Source organism: Spodoptera frugiperda, chromosome 5 (assembly GCF_023101765.2).
Source record: "Spodoptera frugiperda isolate SF20-4 chromosome 5, AGI-APGP_CSIRO_Sfru_2.0, whole genome shotgun sequence".
Taxonomy (NCBI): domain Eukaryota; kingdom Metazoa; phylum Arthropoda; class Insecta; order Lepidoptera; family Noctuidae; genus Spodoptera; species Spodoptera frugiperda.
Window position 1 is genome coordinate 10,632,623 of NC_064216.1, and position 17,000 is coordinate 10,649,622.

Genomic DNA, 17,000 nt, shown 5'->3' on the forward strand with positions numbered 1-17,000 from the left:
GAAATAATGATTTATCAGAATGTTCCCTTAGCAACCAATATATTATTATTATTTCAATATTAGTTCATATTATTCTTTTTGTTTATTTAAACTATGTAAATTACGAGTCAAATAACATTTTGTAATCAACTTTATTTCTATTTTTTAATACAACCTGACGATCCTGGCCAGATGAACGAATCAACTTCAGGCATTCTAGCAAAACGGAAGAAGAATTAATGTGACATCGTTCAAAACGAATCGAGACTGTAAAGAAGAAAGTGAAAAAATAAATAAAATCATGTTACTTCATCTCAATTTGTTTTTATAAAAGTAATCACTTTTATTGCATCTTTAGAGCTATTTTACGAAGAATTTGATTTACATTACCCATAGTGAGATCTCACTTCTACAATGCCGATTGTAATGGGCAAGCATGAATGGGATCGCATCAATGAATGGACGAAAACAGACCGAGAGGATCCGGAGGTGGTGCGACGGCGTGAGTACATCAAGTACTTGGACGCTACCAGTCGCGCAATGACGAAGAGTTGGCCAAACTCTCTAGAGGTTGGTGAATAAGCTGCACAAATCTTAACTACATCATCAGTCAATGTTTTATTTACCTATGTAACCCATCCTTTCCTTTTTACACTACATATGTATAGCAACTTGTTAGCTTGTATAGCAACTACTCACAATAGATACCTATATGCTATTACACATATAGGTATAAGGCGCAGCTTCTTGTCAAAAATTTAAACTCAGTGGCGCGATAGTGATAGTGCACCAGTAAATAGTAAAGATAGTGAAGACCTATATCATTGGGCATTGTCCCTTTTTATTAATTTTGTAATAATCCAGAATGTGAACAAACGCAACGAAGAGCTCCGTCAAGCCCGCATCCAAATCGCGGAGCAAGCCAACACCAAGTTCTACACCAAATATCTGAGGAAGAAGAAGGAGGAGCAGGAACGGCTCATGTATTCCGCCAGAGACGTGGTGTTCAAGAACAAGGATGCACCGAAGCAATTACTTAGGTGAGGCTCTTAGAACTTCACAGATCTGTCTCATTATGAGCTGTATAGCTGCACGCACTCCAGTTTCCGAAGCTGGCTTCCGCTAGCTGGCAACTGCAGTTTTCCTAAATCAAGTCTTTTCATAATTCATAACCCCATTTTATCAACCCTCAGTGCAGTAATAGAAACTGCGATGCTGAAAGAACGAGAAGTACAAGTGAACTTCTTAAAAGCGCGGCGTGAAGAAAGTGAAGCGCAGAAGAAAAAGGATGATGAAGAAATCATAAGGCAGGCCAAGGAGTTTGAGGAACTTCAGGAGCTCAGGAAAAAGAGAAGACGAGAGGTCAACTTGAAGCATCAGAAGGATATTCTTGATCAGTAAGTATGATGAGTATGACAGTCGAGTTGCACAGACGGCAACGCCAGCGTAACTGTTTGATTTAATGATGGTGAGTGATTTGTCCCAGGGCCCATGAAGTTGCAGAACGTAACCGAATCGAGTACGAGACGGAATTAAATCTGCAGAAAATCGACAACATCAAGGCCAATGAACAGATGGAGGCTATCAAAGAATTTGAAGAGCAATTTGTAAGTTCATATTCTAAGCAGTTATTTATTAAATTTTGAATGTCCGTAAATGTCCAATTATATTAGCTAATTTAAATTTTGCGCCTTTTCTCAGAAATCAGAGGAAAGAGCTCGCATCTTCCGAGATATAGATCGTTCCCGAAAAGAGACTTGGGCTAGGAGACGCGAGCAGGAGGCACGAGACAAGATGGACGATCGCCTGATAGAAGTGTTACTCAAGTCTCGCTGCAGGATCGAACAGAAACGGAAGCAAACCGAAGCTGACGTAAGTGTGTCTGTGACTGACTGACTAAGACCGAGACAGAGAAAAACCTTAATGTATTTATTTGTTAGGTGAAAAACGAGAAGCTTCGTGTGTTGGAGAAGATCAGCCAGCGTTTGGAGTCTGGTGACGCGGCTCGGGAGGCTAAAGAGCAGGCCATACTCGATAAGGCTGTCGCTGAAAAGAACGCCCAGTAAGTACCTACAAACATCGTTTTAGTGTTTAACCTCTGCAATTTGTGTATTGGGAAGAAGGCCTAATTACCCCCCTTCCTAATCTTCCCAATCCCCGATTCCCCAGCAACCCTTAAATTCCTAACTTCCAAAAGGCCGACAACGCACTTGTAACACTTTTGGGTTTCAAGTGTCCATGGGCGGCGACGATTGCTTGCCATCAGGTGATCCGTCTGCTTGTTTATCGGCTTATTCCATAAAAAAAAAACAGTTTTATATGAGAATTTATCTTCTCCACGTAGAGATCAAGCGCGTCTCGATGCTCAGCGCAAGAAGGAGGAGATGTTCCGCAAGCAGAAGAGGGAGAGCCGCGAGCAGTTCCTTAGGGAGCAGGAGCAGAAGCTGCACGAGTTCAACACCACGCGCCAGTGGGACATTATGAACAGGTCAGCCGAAAAAGAAAAGCATCTAGATTTCAATAATTCTATACAGTTTAATGTCTAACCACCGTACTCACTACTCAAGAGTAATGTGTCTAATGAGTACTTAACCCAGTCTATAACAATTGTTTTCTGAACAAAACCAACGAATAGTTGAAGTATCATTGGATTTTTTTGAGTAGGGCAGTAAGAAACAGATACTCACCCTGTAGGTACCTATAGCTTTATGTAGCCTACAATATTCTGCTTCTTTGTTGGAGTGGTCACAAGCTCTTGCCGAGCCAGTGGTGTCGGACAGTCGGATCCAATTTCAGGGACTGGAAAGAAAATTCTGTAATAGTGCGGTTTGTAATTTGTGCCTTGGGGATGGAATTAGACCCGCTCCGCTTTCAGTGTTTAAATTAATCATGCGCATTGTCCATGGAGAAGTGCAATAAAGCAATATGATACACTTTACTTGCAGATTCAAGAACGTTGAAATATATAAGGACTACCAAGAGAAACTCCGTGAAGACAAGAAACGTAAGATACAAGAGTACAAAGAAGAAATCCTCAGATTGTGGGTAAGTGTTCTTCTGATGTGTTTTTGTTCAGAAATCTACTGACATAACAGCAATGGATATCTTCATGATGACTTATCATCATTCATCAGTCAGTCAGTCAGTGTTACATTTAGCCAGATGTTAGACTGCATAGTTGGTATTTGCGTAACATAGTAACATGTCGCTGGTTTGTGTGACCTACAAATTGTTATTACTTGGATGTGATGTGTAGGCATGTGAATTTGTATACATATAGGTAATATTGGGAATACGTTTGTAGAAAGAACGAGAGGACCGCGATAACAAAGAGCGTGCGGAGACTCGCTACTTCTACGGCGAGCTGGCAGAGAAGAAACTGCGCGACGCCGACAACAGACTGCTCACGCACGCCGCGCACCTGCTGCAGGAGGCCAGGGAACATGGCCGCCCGGAGTACGCGCTGCATAAGGCCATCGATGTGAGTCTATTGCAGTACTGGCTGTACAAACCAGTCTTTTCAGTTAACAAACTCTATGTCTAACTACTTACCTCGTAATCGACAGACAACATACCACCTCCATGAGCTAGCTATGTAGGAGAGATTTGTATTTTGTTTGCTATTCTGTTGCGGGAACTAAGATGAAGTGTACAAACTAAACTTCATGGAAATTATTTATGGGGTTACTGCTGCCCATACGCCCGCTCCCCCCCTCTCTATCCTCAATTCTCTCATCCTCAAAAGGCCGGCGACGCAATTTTACAAGTGCTCCCTAACTCCTTAGGTGTTGCGGGTATCTCTTTTACACGTCAATCTCTTAAATAACTAGATATGGCCGGCATAGGCGGTGCCGATTGCTTACCATCAATGGGTCTGTCTTCTTGTTTGCCACTCTATACGCCTAGGCCATAAAATATTTTATTTAACTTTCCAGAACTACTGCAACCTGTACCGGCTGTACCCGATGCCCGACCTGCCCGCGTCGCTGCAGGAGCACATGGGGTCGTACGCGCCCCGCGACGGCTCGCGGCCCGACCCCGACTACCGCGAGCCGCCGCCCCCGCCGCCCGCCGCGGCCCCCGCGCCACTCAACAAGCCCACCACATCCACTGCTGAACCTGGGAAGAAGGATGGATTGCAGCCTGTTACGGTATGTCATCATTATATCAGACCAGGTTCACTCAGTGTGGAGTACAGGCCTCCACGTTTATGATACCTACCTAGTTCTTTTTTTCAACTATGTATTTCAATAGTTTTGGGCCTCCTGAGTCTCCTCTATAATAGGGAGTTTGTCATAATCCCCACACTTAGCTAGCGGGTTGGATTATTACAGCTTAGATGTGAATCATAGGGCATTGCTGCCCGATCTCTGTTGAACGTCTACTACATACTTATTTTTTTATTATTATAGCCGGCACCCCCTCCGGCAGAGAAAAAGGAAAAGAATGAAGATTATAAGAGATCTGCGCCGGCTAATGGTCTGCAGAGGAAGAACTCGGAGGTAAAACATTTATCAACAAAGTCGACGATAGAGTAATTATCGTAGGCAATTAGCTACATTATAAATTGTATTTTGTATTCCAGCAAACATGCTCGCTGCCCCCAATCTCGGTGGTACCGTGCACGACCGAAGCGTGTCGGTGTGAACTGAAGCCAACAACCAAATGAAACGACTGTACTTTACAAAATATTTACTTTTATTATCATAATTATCAATTTACTTTAGAATGTGTTTGTCAAGTTAGATCTCCCACACATTTGCTGCTTGGCCACGCGGCCGTGCCTCGCATTACACATGAATTCCAATATTAAACAGTTGAATATTGAGATTGAAATATATTTGCGCAGTAACACTTCCAGCGACTGTACAGTCGTCCGCGAGACAAGTCGCAAGTGTGCGCGAGGTCTGTGTAGAGAGCTTTTATGGCACGAGTGATGTTATACAAGTGTGACTAGATAATTGGTGGTGTCAAATTGTAAGTGAATGTAGTAAAGCTTGTCTCGGTCCTAAACAGTGGGTTTTACTTAAAATATAACAATTTTGAAACTAATACTAGAACTTAATTTACCTAAATCTTTGGTCGCAATGAGTGTAGACACGTAGTTTTACAATTTGCAAAAATATTTTAATATATTAATGAAGATTCGTGGCCTATATGTAGTGTTTGTGCGTACACTGTTACATTTGGCGGGTAAGTCAAACAAGTTTAGTAAATATAAAGTAATAAATAGATCTATCAAAGGAGATTTCATATATGTTTAATTGTACAAGAGACATGTTGATCTTACCTACCAAAGTGTAACAGTGGTTTGTAACAGTGAAGGAATATAAACAAGTGGACCTAACAATATCATGTACTCGCTCTCTCATACATTGGAATCGCGTATAAACACAGCTATCGTAATACTCTCGGTTTGCTTTGGCTTACACAATATTGTCTAGCGTTACAACTAATGCTATTGTATTACGTCAAATTATAGAAAAAACATCTAAACTTAAAACTGTATTATGTAATCAATCAATTTCCTAATAAAAAATTGTACCAGACACATTAAAGAAATATGTATGTCAACAGGACGCACCCACAATAGCATTCGTTTTTACAATCAAATAAAATATTCAATACAGTTTTCTACTTGTTCGCGCAACACTTGATTATGGCAAGAGGAATGTTTTAAAACACGAATATGTGTGCAATAATGAACTGTATTGCTTTAATGATAAGAACCAAACGAGGTACTTTAAGCTATGGTATTATTTGGATCGAGGTGGAGTGTACCAAGTGGTGCGCGTGCAAGTTGTCGGAACAATTAGACGGAACGTTCGTATCGGTCGTGACTTCGTGTCGCGTTACAACTAACTTAAACTAGCTTGTACTGTGCGTTCGTATTACAAACTAAGGATTTACGTCAAACGTTACACTAACATATTATGCTACACATTATTATAATACAATGGCATGAATTTGTGCTGGCTGGCGTAGCCCGTGGTACGGTCATGAGCAAAGTGATCAATTTACATAAAGGCACTATCGTTTTTCAAAACAAAGACAGTTTGAAAGAGCAACGTTAATAAGCTAACATCACATTTATCACACAAGTCCTAAAGTCTGTATTTAATAACATCGAGATAAGTAACTTGCCTTGTGACAACATGAGTCCAGCTTTAGTAGTAATCACATAAGAAACAACTTTACATTCACATAGATAACGTACATATTGCTCTGAAGGTAAGGAATACTTAGTCTACATAATGAGGGCCATTCCGTTAATGTAACTAAAAGGCTGGTACTAGTAAAATATAATCTTTTAACTATCTATTCGTAGAAAAGTAACCCTAATAATACGTCAATATAGTTTAATTTATCGCGTCAAAAATACATACATCTAAATATTTATTTACAAAGTTGTATTAAAGTGAGGGGTACTGTGGAGTCGGGCAAGGTTCGATGAAGGCATCACATTGTTCGTCCAGCACTCACTCGAGGGAACTAATAGGCGGAGTGGCAACAACCGAAACATGGAATTAGGTCCTCCGGATTGTGACTCCGTCATTCTAACGTGGGCTTCATATCTATTGACAATAATAGCATCTGCTTTATACACACCCACGTCAGAATGAACGGAGCCATAACACATAACATTAAATCTAAACAATAAATTAAGTAACACAAATAAACGAATGAATTTGGCACTAATCTAATACTTAACGCTAACCTGGCCATGAAATGCATTGCGAGACATTGAAATGCTTTACATAATTTAAATATTTAATCAATACGTAAAATTTTATACGTCATCGTTTAACAGTTACGTAGAATTTGTCATGAGATTGTAAGAATGAAATTAATCCTTAAACAGATCATTAAACAATTCGGTAGAAATATTAACTTTGTGGTAGCACGTTTAGTAAACAAACTGCATTGGTAGTAACAATATCACCACTGTTATCAGTTAATATCCAACATTTTATCATTCACACCACATCTAATAAAAATTCATAGCAAAACCCATATAATTGAGACTTAACATTAGTCTGTATAAGACATGGTCTCAGTGGGCGGTGTGTGGCACTGCGGTGCTATATACTGCGTGAGACTAAACCTCAGCTCGGGCGTGACGTCACGGCCGGCGTCAAGGCACGTCGCGTGAAGCGTCCATGGCGTGGTTAAGGCAGCGACTCACTAGCTCCAGCTTGTTCAGGTACGCGGCCGCTACCTCGCCGCGAGGGGAACTGTCGAGTTGGAAAACAATGATGTAAATGATGTGATATTTGGATAATGTGTATGTTTAAAGTAAACAACTTACCTTAGGATGAATGGGTCGTTTTGTGGTGAGTTTGCAGTGTATGGCGATCTTCTCACGAAGTCTCCCACTAGGAAAAGATTTAATAATTACATTATTCTTTTATTATGGAAATAATTAAGCAATATAGTGTGATTATGAAGTGAGCACGGAGTATGCCTTACGTCCGGGCGAGGCGGGCAGGTTGAGCCTGAAGTCGTGTCGCAGCCCCCTGCGTGCGAGCGTGTCGGCGGGGCGCGCGCCCCCCGCCCCGGCCCGCTCGCGGCCCGCCGGGGACGGACCCGACCCGTACTGACTGCTGCTGGAGGGCGAAACACTTTAGTTACTTCATTTGACTTTTGTGAACTAAATACTGAACACTGGGTGTTAATTTGCCTACTCGATCAGATAATAAACATTGTGTAGTAAAACATATCACGACAGTGATATCATTGACCTTAACAAAACTCTATATATATAGAAACAGCATCATTGAACTAAGTAAACTTTATACCTTCAAACTCTTAATAAATGAACAACTCCTACTTAAAAGGTCAGCAACACACTTGGATTTCTTTGGTGTAGTGGGTGTGCAATGGCAAGAATCGCTCGCAATGTAATCCGCCTATCGGTCTACTGGTTTACTCTTGATTCCAATAAAGTACTCACGGCGAGTGTTGGTCTGCGGCGGGTCCCCTGAGGATGCAGTGCGCGGACAGCGCGCGCACGTGCTGGCGGCGCCGCACCAGGAACCCCATGCGGAGCACGATCACCACCACGCTGGCTATACACCTGCAACACAACCATACCATACTCATCGTTTACTACTTATATCTAAACCTTTGTGAATAACACTCGCTCCCAAGAATCACAATTAATCAATACGACCTTATAAAAAGCATTACCTGAAACCAAAATTATGGACAAGACCTAGCTCAAAGCATTAGGAAACTAAAGCTAAAGTGAAGCTGATCATGACTATTTAGAGCAGAACTTAGACAAAATCAACATTCGACGCTTTCCAGCCGGGTAGAATAATGAAGAGTTGAAGATCAGTCTAAATGACGATACTGACGTAAAAGGAATACTTACTTGAAACGTTTCTTTCCCCTGCTAACTTCAGGCGCCCTCAACGCGGGCAGCCCGATTTTCTTCTCAAACTCTGTGTATCCCGCTAGCACCCGCTGCAAGTACCGCTTCTGCCAGACGAGCGCTTTGCGGCAACTCTCTAAACGGAGACAGCGACCGTGCAAGTAACGTATCTGAAAGGAAAACAAAATATTTTACTATATTTTCAAAAACATACCTAGTTTTTGCAAAAGATATGAAAAGAGTTCCTAAACAAATGAAAATGAAACAAAAACTTTTCCCTAATTAAAAAACTAATACCGTAGACGCCTTGAAATTTAGAACATCACGTTGACATTACAAATGTCGCTGGGATGTGACACAACATACATATTCCGCGTTTATAGTTTTATATTTATTTTATATTATAGTTTTATATTTATTTTATATAACAGAAATTCTGTTGTTTTATAATGAAAACGCAGTAGAGTATGGCCGGCAGCAATATGGAGGCACCAAAGAGCGATGCACCAAAACTGCCGGATATGGTGTAAGTACACATCACGTATACGATAAAAAGGACTGCACGGCAGTGTGAAGTAATATTGTGACGCTATAGCTAATTCTGAAGGGCTGTCGTGAAGGCGTATTGAAGTAGTATCCATTATTGCAGCATGTGCGGGGACCATCCGTCCGTCACGAAGACGGAGCTCAACGTGAAAACAGACGGCAAGGTGGATGACAAGGACAAGGGGAAAGACAAATCTTTGTCCTATACTAAAATCACACCATCCGTATGTACTATCAATGTCCTAATTTTGTAGATATTTGTCGAACTAAGGTTGTAAGGATCACAGTCGAGTAGAATAGTCTCTAGAAACTACGTTAAATTCGCTGTTTAGAAGATTATTTGTAAAGTAGTAGTCTATAACAATCTAGTTAACAGTACATACTGTAAACGAGTAGTTTAGAGTTAAGTTCGGGTTAAGAATCAAGCGATATAATAGATTGGCACTGAGAATGAAGGAGTAAATGAACTGTGTGCATCAGATATCCCGCACGGAGCGCGGCGAGCGCGGCGACCGCGACGGGGGTAGCGGGGGCAGCTCGTCGAGCGCGCGCGGGCGGGCCACGTCGGAGCACGCGCTGCGCCTGTCGGAGGCGCGGCGCCGCGTGCGCTCGCTGGAGGCCGTGCAGCGCCCCGACGCCGACCTGCAGGCCACCGGGAACCGCGCGCTCGTGCAAGGTAACCGCCTACATGGCCTCGGACTATTGTGTCCTACTACATTTCACGCGATATAAGAAACTCGCTCAAGGAATAAAAGGCAACCAATTCATTTATTGCAACTGTTTATTAACTTTTTAAACCAATATTCAACGTTTACCTCGCTGCAACTATACCTAAACCTTTCCTAGTTGAAATTGAAGGTCTTTATTCTAAGTCTTTCCGTAGTAAGTGATGCATGTATTGTGATAAGTAGATTGACCGATTTGGAAGTCAATGGATAGGTCTATGTCTGCACGTCTTGTATTTGATAATGGTATCGTTCCGCAGCGGCGCTGGGCAGTTTCCGCTGGCCGCCGTACCTGCTGTGTGTGTGGGTGTTGGTGTTGGTCCTCACGCACGTGCTGCACTGCCTCGTGTCCTTGTTAGAGCGTGCACTGCCCGCACTCAGGTACGACACGCATCGCACTTATTCAATTATTTATTGCTAAATTTGGATTCAGCAATCAAACTCGATTCAAAATCATTAGAATGATATTAGTTCCACAGAATTTCTGTGTATAATCAAGGTGGTCTAGAGATTTTGAATTAAGATTAGTTATTGGAATCTGTAGATAGTTTGCCATCTCTACGAAAGTAAGAAGCAAAGACGTGAACGTATACGTTATCAAGTGTACGTTGTGTTGATTAGGTTTTAGTTTTGTTATATTGTTAATTTCTCGTATAGATATAATTTCTATAATGAAATTCTAGTTCGTATAGCAGACGCGAGCTAACAAGCACGCTTTGTGTCCAGAAAGTGCAGCCACTTGTTCCGTACATGGACGGAGGAGTGCTGGCGCGGGCAGAGCGCGGCGCCGGGCGCGGGCGGCGAGCAGCGCAGCCAGCGCGTGTACCCGGCCGGGCTGGCCGTGGTCACAGCTATACTGTACACGCTGTACTTCACGCTGTACGCGTGCTACGCCGTCGTGCTGTGGGCCATCGAGCCGCTGTGCGCCGACGACGACAAGCGGTCGGACACTGAACCTACTGTGACCGAGTACGAGGACGAGGTGCCGGGGCCCGCGCCCTGCAAGCCCGCGCTGCCCGTCAAGGCGTGACTCTACTGCGGTCACAACGTATCGTGTCTACCATGTTGATTAAGCTGTGACGTCGACATTAAAATGACAATAACACCAGTCTTCTACCTTATGTTTTTTTTTAATCATGCAAAAGACCCGAATGCCCTATTACATTGCCATTTGTATTAATGAGAAAATCAGTAGCGTGCGAACAACTACTACTTCAAATATTACCTATTCGTATGGGAAAGTATTTTTACATCTTTATTATTAAAATGTCGTGGTGACCCAGAGATTTAAGACGTCTGCTTCTCATGTATGAGAAAACGGGTTCGAAATCTACCAATGGTAAATACCAATGTGGCTTTTCTCTTTTTTGTTCTTTCTAAGATTATTTAGACGCTGCGGACTTTCTAGCGGGTTTACCGAGACTCCAGCTCGAAAAGCAGGTGTTGGAACGGGGTGGTTTTTAGTCAGTAAGAGTCTGACACTCCCTCTCGCCTCACCTAAGGCGAGAGAAGTCATTGGATGATTTTCGCCCCACAAAAAAAAAAAAATCTATAGTCCGCAGAATCTAAGAAATCAACTCTGACAATTGCCATGTAGGGAGGTAAATAAAATCAGTTGCTGTTTATGACAGATTCCTATGCCATATCGAATAAAAATAATTAAAGTTTGTAATCACCGAATTAAAATATAATAACATCTCAAGAACGTCCGAAATAGCGTGAGGTTGCGTAGATCATTAACGAATCAATGACACCAAGACAAAAAGGTTTTTGAAAGATACACACAATTTCACACAATATCAAAGAACGATCGTATATTAAATTAAACTAAAAAAATATTTGTACTATGAAATATACAAAATCTAAAAAGTATAAAAACAGGAACTATTACATAAAAAATTACGTATTTACTCCCGTTACTTTTTTAGTTATCGCCTAATATTTACGTTACATCCTAATACATTCGTATTTAATATAACTCTTTAATGAATTATTTAATAATAATTAGAAAATAGTTATAAATAGGAAGCACGATAGAAGCAAAGCCTTAGATCTACAAACAGAAACACTGTAGAGAAGAGTGCAAGCGTTTAATAAGACAGAGACTCACGGCGTGGTCGCGGTCGTCGCTAGATGTCGCTGTATGCGCGGGCGCAGTCTGTGTGTGCGTGTGTGTCTGTGTGTGCGTGCGGCGCGGACTGGCCGTCTCCAGGCACCGCTTCAGCGCCGCCAACTCGCGGGATAACTCCGACTTTGTACTCTCTATCTCAGTCTGTTGACAATACAATACCATTTATGATTTCTGTTGTATTAAAACAATCTATGATTCAACAAAAGATGTTAAAGTAGGAAGAAGTTCCGAATGAACAGGTTGCTCATAGGTAGGCGTGCTCCATCGTCGGCCACATCATCGCTTACCACCAGACGAGATGGTGACCAAATGCCATACTATTAATTATTTAAAAAAATCCATGACATCGTAACTTCTAATGGCATGTAACAACTACTTTCATGTGAATTTATTGTATTATGTTTTGACTATATTTTATGTACGCTTGTGAAATTATTTGTTTGAGCGTGATAATAGAAGTAGTGTTGTTACCAGTGCATCAACGACAGGTCGATGGTTGTAGGAAGCCAGCTTCCTCTCCAGCTCGGCGATGGTAGTGCTCTGTGTGTTGATTAGCTCCTTCGAACGCAGCAACTGGACGCCTGCGTCATGCTTCAGTCTGTAACAATACATTTTCTTATTAATAATATCTACTAATAAATAAAATTGAAGCCTCTGTTGTTTGTAACATTGAAATAACCGCTGAATATACATACACTAAAATAACACTTTTTAAATTTACATCTATTTGTTTGTTTGTTCTGGCTAATCTCTAAAATGGCAGGATCGATTATGACGAGACTTTATTGACAGGTAGCTGACGTTCTATGAAGTAACTGGCTACTTTTATTTTACAAAGTTATTTTATTAAAGAATTACATAAACGATTATCCTGGTATTCTCATGAGGTTGAGATCGTGTTGAAAACATTAACAAATAGTAAAGAGGCGCAAGTCGTACGTCGTACGAAAGGAATATAAACTTGGAGAGCTTACCTCTTGATCTCGGCGAGTTCACTCTTGAGCGCGGCGCACTGTTCGTTCCTGGCGTTGAGTTCCCGCTCGTACTGCAGCCGCGAGTGGTCCAGCATGGCCTGCAGGTCCGTGTAGCGGGTCCGCTCCACTTCTAGCTTAGACTTCAGTAGCGATACCTCGCCTTTTAGACGCTCGTTGTTTTCCATCTGTCGATGTCAATCAAATATTTTATATTTTTTTTCTCAATTAGTGCTGCTCCGTAGAGCGTCACTGTGGTAGAATTATAATTATAGTTTTTAAATAGTATTACAACTGCCTAGTGCTGAAAATCAGCACCGTGGCTCGAGCTATCGTGCTCGGGCTACAGCATTTTAGCTGAGCACTGGCTTCTTGCGCCGCATTCCTTATCTATTTATTTTTACATTATTACTTTGTTTTGTACGCATTATTTTATAACAGTGTAAATAAAGTGTTTTTCACACACACTTTATTAATTCATCACAGGTGGATAAACCTTGTTAAATAAATATCGATCTTTGGGTATTTTCGTTCGATAGAATTAATGTTTTTCCTAATGGTCTTTTTTTGGGATATATCCGCACCGAAATAATAAAGGTCGAGTCCCGATTCCCGTGGACTCGTTAAAAGCTACAGAATGTAATGAATGTACCTCATGTTGCAGCTGTGCATGCTTGGGGTCGTTGGTATCGAGCGCCTGCCGCTGCAGCTGCGCGAGGCGGGCGCGGGCGTCCTGTTCTCTCTGCTGCAGCTCCAGCTCCGACTGCATCGCCGCCTCCAGGCGCTTCTTCAGGATCTGGATCATGTTGGAGTCTTGGCTCTGGGAAACAGTAGTAGAATGTTGATGATGACTGGTAGTTGACAACTAGTCAAATTCCATCAAGTCAATTTTTCTATGAATTTTGTTATATGGAGATCGCAACGTATGATCATCAAATTTTTGCGTCAAATATTATACTTAATTTAGAAAAAAAATCTACATAATCTAATTCAGTTACATAATTGGCGCAGTGGCTGAGCACCCAGCTACATACATAACGTGTTGTGGGTTCGATTCCCGCACGGAACTCTGTGTGATCCACTGATAGTTCGAAAGATGGTTATTAAAGCTTAGCTATAAAGTATTACCTGTAAGGAGTCGGCAGTCTGTTTGTGTGTGTCGAGCAGTAGTTGCAGCCTGCCCGCGTTGTCCCGCTCGGCCTCGAACCGCAACTTGCACGTCTGCCAGTCCTGGACTAACTTGTCGCGGACCCTGCGGACAAACAGAAATTATGTTTTGGTATTCTAGAGGACATTTTGGAGACTAACATTGGTAACATTGTGTGGAGAGTTACAAGTGCAAAGGATTAGTGAGGTGGTGGATGGTGAGAGAGAGGGTGGAAAGGGAGGGAGACAGAGAGAGAGAGAGATTTTTTTTGTGGAGAGTAAGAGAGAGAGAGAGAGAGAGAGAGAGAGAGAGAGAGAGAGAGAGAGAGAGAGAGAGAGACAAGAGCGAGTTTTGGAGAGAGATTGGAGCGAGCGAGAGAGAGAGAGAGCGAGCGAGCGAGAGAGAGAGAGAGCGAGCGAGCGAGAGAGAGAGCGAGCGAGCGAGAGAGAGAGCGAGCGAGCGAGAGAAAGAGAAAGAGAAAGAGAAAGAGAGAGATAGAGAGAAAAAGAACAAATCCACAAAAAACATATTGATAAATATTATAGGATAAGACAGGAATAAGTCAATCAACATACCTGTTAAGTTCAGCAATGAGTGCGTCCTTATCCTTGAGCCGGGCCTCGAGGTTGTTGACCTGCATCGTGAGCTTGTCGTTCTCGGTCCGCAGTCTGTTGAGCCGGTCTGATGACGACGAGTGGATCGAGCTTGATGATCTATATTAACAAACAAACATCATAAATATGTATCAGGTGTTAAAGTGGTCAACCAATTCCTACCTGTGTTGTTTTCATTGGATTTTCGATTTTATGTTCATAGTAACAAAATTGAAAATCTAATGCAAGTTTGCATAAAGGGATAGGTTGTTTAGTTGGCCACTGTATATCATAAAAGAATATAGTATAAAAGTATGTAGGTTTGTAAAACTCACTTGGAAGTATTTAAAGCGAGACGAGGTATGTCTTCTCTTTCGTCACTGCTGGCTGATAGAATCTGTTGAGAAGAAATAGTTTTATTATTATCACAAGTTAACAAGGTTATTGTTACGCTTCGAGGTTGTGGGTAAATTGCCATATAGGTACCGTAGTTCTGGCTTTATGGAGGAGTAACGAAGTGGATTTTAGTCAGTAAGACTGACATTTCCTCTCACCTTACCCTAAGTGGGAGGGTCATTGGGATGACTTTTTTTTCCAAAAAATGCTAATAGATACTTAAGATGAGTATTATGTTAAGTTTTTTAAAATGGATTGTGTAGAACCCATAAAATAAAAGTGCAAAAGTTCATTTATTACAATCATTCCGTAAAGAGTACGGATTGAATGATAAATCCAATGATATGTAGGTAGGATTGTGTACCTGTTCCATGATGTCCTCGTCGAGAGTGTGCGAGTAGTCGAGTTGGTCCCGCAGCGCCCGCTCCAGCTCCGCCGTGGGGGACCGCGCGCTCAGGGCGCGCCCCGACTGCGGGGGGGCCGAGCGAGGGGGGGACACGCGGAGCCTGCAGGGAGAGGGGATTACTTTAGTATTCTATCTCTATAATTATTGAGTAGGATGATGAAGTACTATACCTAACCTATCCCGAATGGTACAAACACAACGACAACATGAACACAACAATATTTACGGTGACTGGTAATTAGTGACCGAAACAACAAAATTTTATTAGCACGCGCGCGTAAAGTTCCTAAATACCTACTAGTCTTCCGATAACGCGGCCGCGGGCGCCTCGCTGCTTACAGCTGATCATGCGACAGCACGCACGCGCGAAATTTTGTTATTGTGATAAAAATAAAACTAATGAGTATACAAACAAATTTTCTTTAGGAAAGTTGTTTGTAATCATGAGTACAATCATATGTTTAAATAAATAAATAAATAAATAAATAAATAAAGCTTTATTTAATTCCAAACAGATTAGAAATTGACAGTACATTCATTATAAATATTATTAATTATTAAATTATTATTAACATGCGCCACTTTATATTTTCAAAAGTTATATAATACAAATACTAGCTATTATAATTTTATTTTATTATTTATATAGTTTTCTTTTTATTATTTTAATTAATTAAATCTGTATGGACCCCGTTTGGGTAAAAGCCACTAACTACCAGTCACCCTATACAATGTAATAGGGGTGAGACTTCTAACCTGTTAAGTTAAGGCTGAGTACTACATCTAATTTTATCGACAAAAGTCGGGGGTCGAAGGGGTCGAATCCTCCCCTAAAAGTTATTGTTATTTTAATATTTTTTTTACTTTTTTGATATCAAAGGTTGTTTGCGCCGTAGAAACGTAGAAAAAAACGACAAACGGTAGCTAATAATCTTGGCTAACTAATTTATTACTTTTTTCATGTTTGATAATGTTTTGGTGAGAAAAAAATCATTTGTGAATTATTTTTACCGAAAAAGTCACTATTTTCCAATATTTTCAATTAAGGGTTCAACCCCCATATTATTATTTTTTTATCCATAAAATTAGATGTAGTACTCAGCCTTAACGGGTTAGAAGTCCCACGCCTATCACATTGTATAAAAATATCCCCTCAAGAAATAAAAAGCATTATATTATAATGAAGGTGAAATATATCTACACACCTGTCCACAAGTTCCCTTAAGTTTTCCAGTTCCACCTCGAGTTCCTGACACCTCTCCACTTTCTGACGTAGTTTGTTCTTCAACTCGCCCACGTTCGACTCTTCTCGCATCCTGCAGTAAACATAATCATTATAACACGAAGAAAGGATATAGCAGCAAGTCAACCTACTCATTTTTGTAAAATTTCTTTATTAGATTTGTACTGTATTACTTTGACATAAAGTCGAAACTCCAGTGACAAAATGATCACAACAAGCAACAGACCTGTCCTCCACAGCCTGCAGTCGTTCCGCGAGTTGTTCCTTCTCGGCGACATGTTGCATGATGTCGCGCTGCAAGCTGTCTGCGTGTTGCCTCAGCTGCGCGTTGTCCAGCTCCTTGTCCGACGTCTGCTTGTTGGCCTGGCTGAGATTGTTCCTCAGTTCTGTCACGTCTAGCTTCGCTTTGGCTAGCTCAAACGCCTGAAATACATCGTAAATTAGAACAACGTATAATAATTATTTATTATATATTGTCAAAATTTT

General features: G+C 41.4%; 3 protein-coding genes across 12 annotated transcripts in view; 2 read left to right on the plus strand and 1 right to left on the minus strand.

The window, feature by feature from the left end:
* Window positions 1-66: 66 nt before the first annotated feature.
* LOC118272102 (trichohyalin) lies at window positions 67-4,992 on the plus strand. Its single transcript, XM_035588443.2, has 12 exons — window positions 67-549; window positions 844-1,019; window positions 1,173-1,376; window positions 1,466-1,586; window positions 1,681-1,851; window positions 1,920-2,041; window positions 2,324-2,467; window positions 2,925-3,024; window positions 3,284-3,460; window positions 3,915-4,130; window positions 4,392-4,481; window positions 4,565-4,992. Exons 1-12 carry the CDS (start codon window positions 394-396, stop codon window positions 4,646-4,648), a joined length of 1,761 nt encoding a protein of 586 aa, XP_035444336.2. The 5' UTR covers window positions 67-393; the 3' UTR covers window positions 4,649-4,992.
* LOC118272101 (pericentrin) overlaps window positions 4,660-17,000 on the minus strand; it is a 62,900-nt gene continuing 50,559 nt past the window's right edge. For 8 of the 9 annotated variants that reach the window (XM_035588438.2, XM_050693631.1, XM_035588435.2 and 5 more), the window contains 15 exons: window positions 16,741-16,937; window positions 16,477-16,587; window positions 15,230-15,371; window positions 14,805-14,866; window positions 14,452-14,589; window positions 13,858-13,981; window positions 13,382-13,549; window positions 12,733-12,917; window positions 12,230-12,356; window positions 11,738-11,899; window positions 8,357-8,526; window positions 7,934-8,056; window positions 7,450-7,586; window positions 7,289-7,355; window positions 4,660-7,214 (listed from right to left, as the gene is read on the minus strand). In XM_035588438.2, the coding sequence (XP_035444331.2) occupies window positions 7,115-7,214; window positions 7,289-7,355; window positions 7,450-7,586; window positions 7,934-8,056; window positions 8,357-8,526; window positions 11,738-11,899; window positions 12,230-12,356; window positions 12,733-12,917; window positions 13,382-13,549; window positions 13,858-13,981; window positions 14,452-14,589; window positions 14,805-14,866; window positions 15,230-15,371; window positions 16,477-16,587; window positions 16,741-16,937 (2,013 nt within the window). In that variant the 3' untranslated portion in view covers window positions 4,660-7,114. The remainder of the gene's footprint in view (window positions 7,215-7,288; window positions 7,356-7,449; window positions 7,587-7,933; window positions 8,057-8,356; window positions 8,527-11,737; window positions 11,900-12,229; window positions 12,357-12,732; window positions 12,918-13,381; window positions 13,550-13,857; window positions 13,982-14,451; window positions 14,590-14,804; window positions 14,867-15,229; window positions 15,372-16,476; window positions 16,588-16,740; window positions 16,938-17,000) is intronic. The other variant, XM_035588433.2, reaches the window with a different exon arrangement.
* LOC118272104 (uncharacterized) lies at window positions 8,613-10,770 on the plus strand. Of its 2 annotated transcripts, none has more exons than XM_035588445.2 (5): window positions 8,613-8,882; window positions 8,991-9,126; window positions 9,383-9,578; window positions 9,888-10,008; window positions 10,354-10,770. In XM_035588445.2, the coding sequence occupies exons 1-5, from the start codon at window positions 8,824-8,826 to the stop codon at window positions 10,655-10,657; spliced, it is 816 nt and encodes a 271-aa protein (XP_035444338.2). In that variant the 5' UTR covers window positions 8,613-8,823; the 3' UTR covers window positions 10,658-10,770. The 2 variants fall into 2 exon arrangements, with proteins under 2 accessions (XP_035444338.2, XP_035444339.2); XM_035588446.2 differs by having other exon boundaries at window positions 8,618-8,882; window positions 9,006-9,126; window positions 10,354-10,765.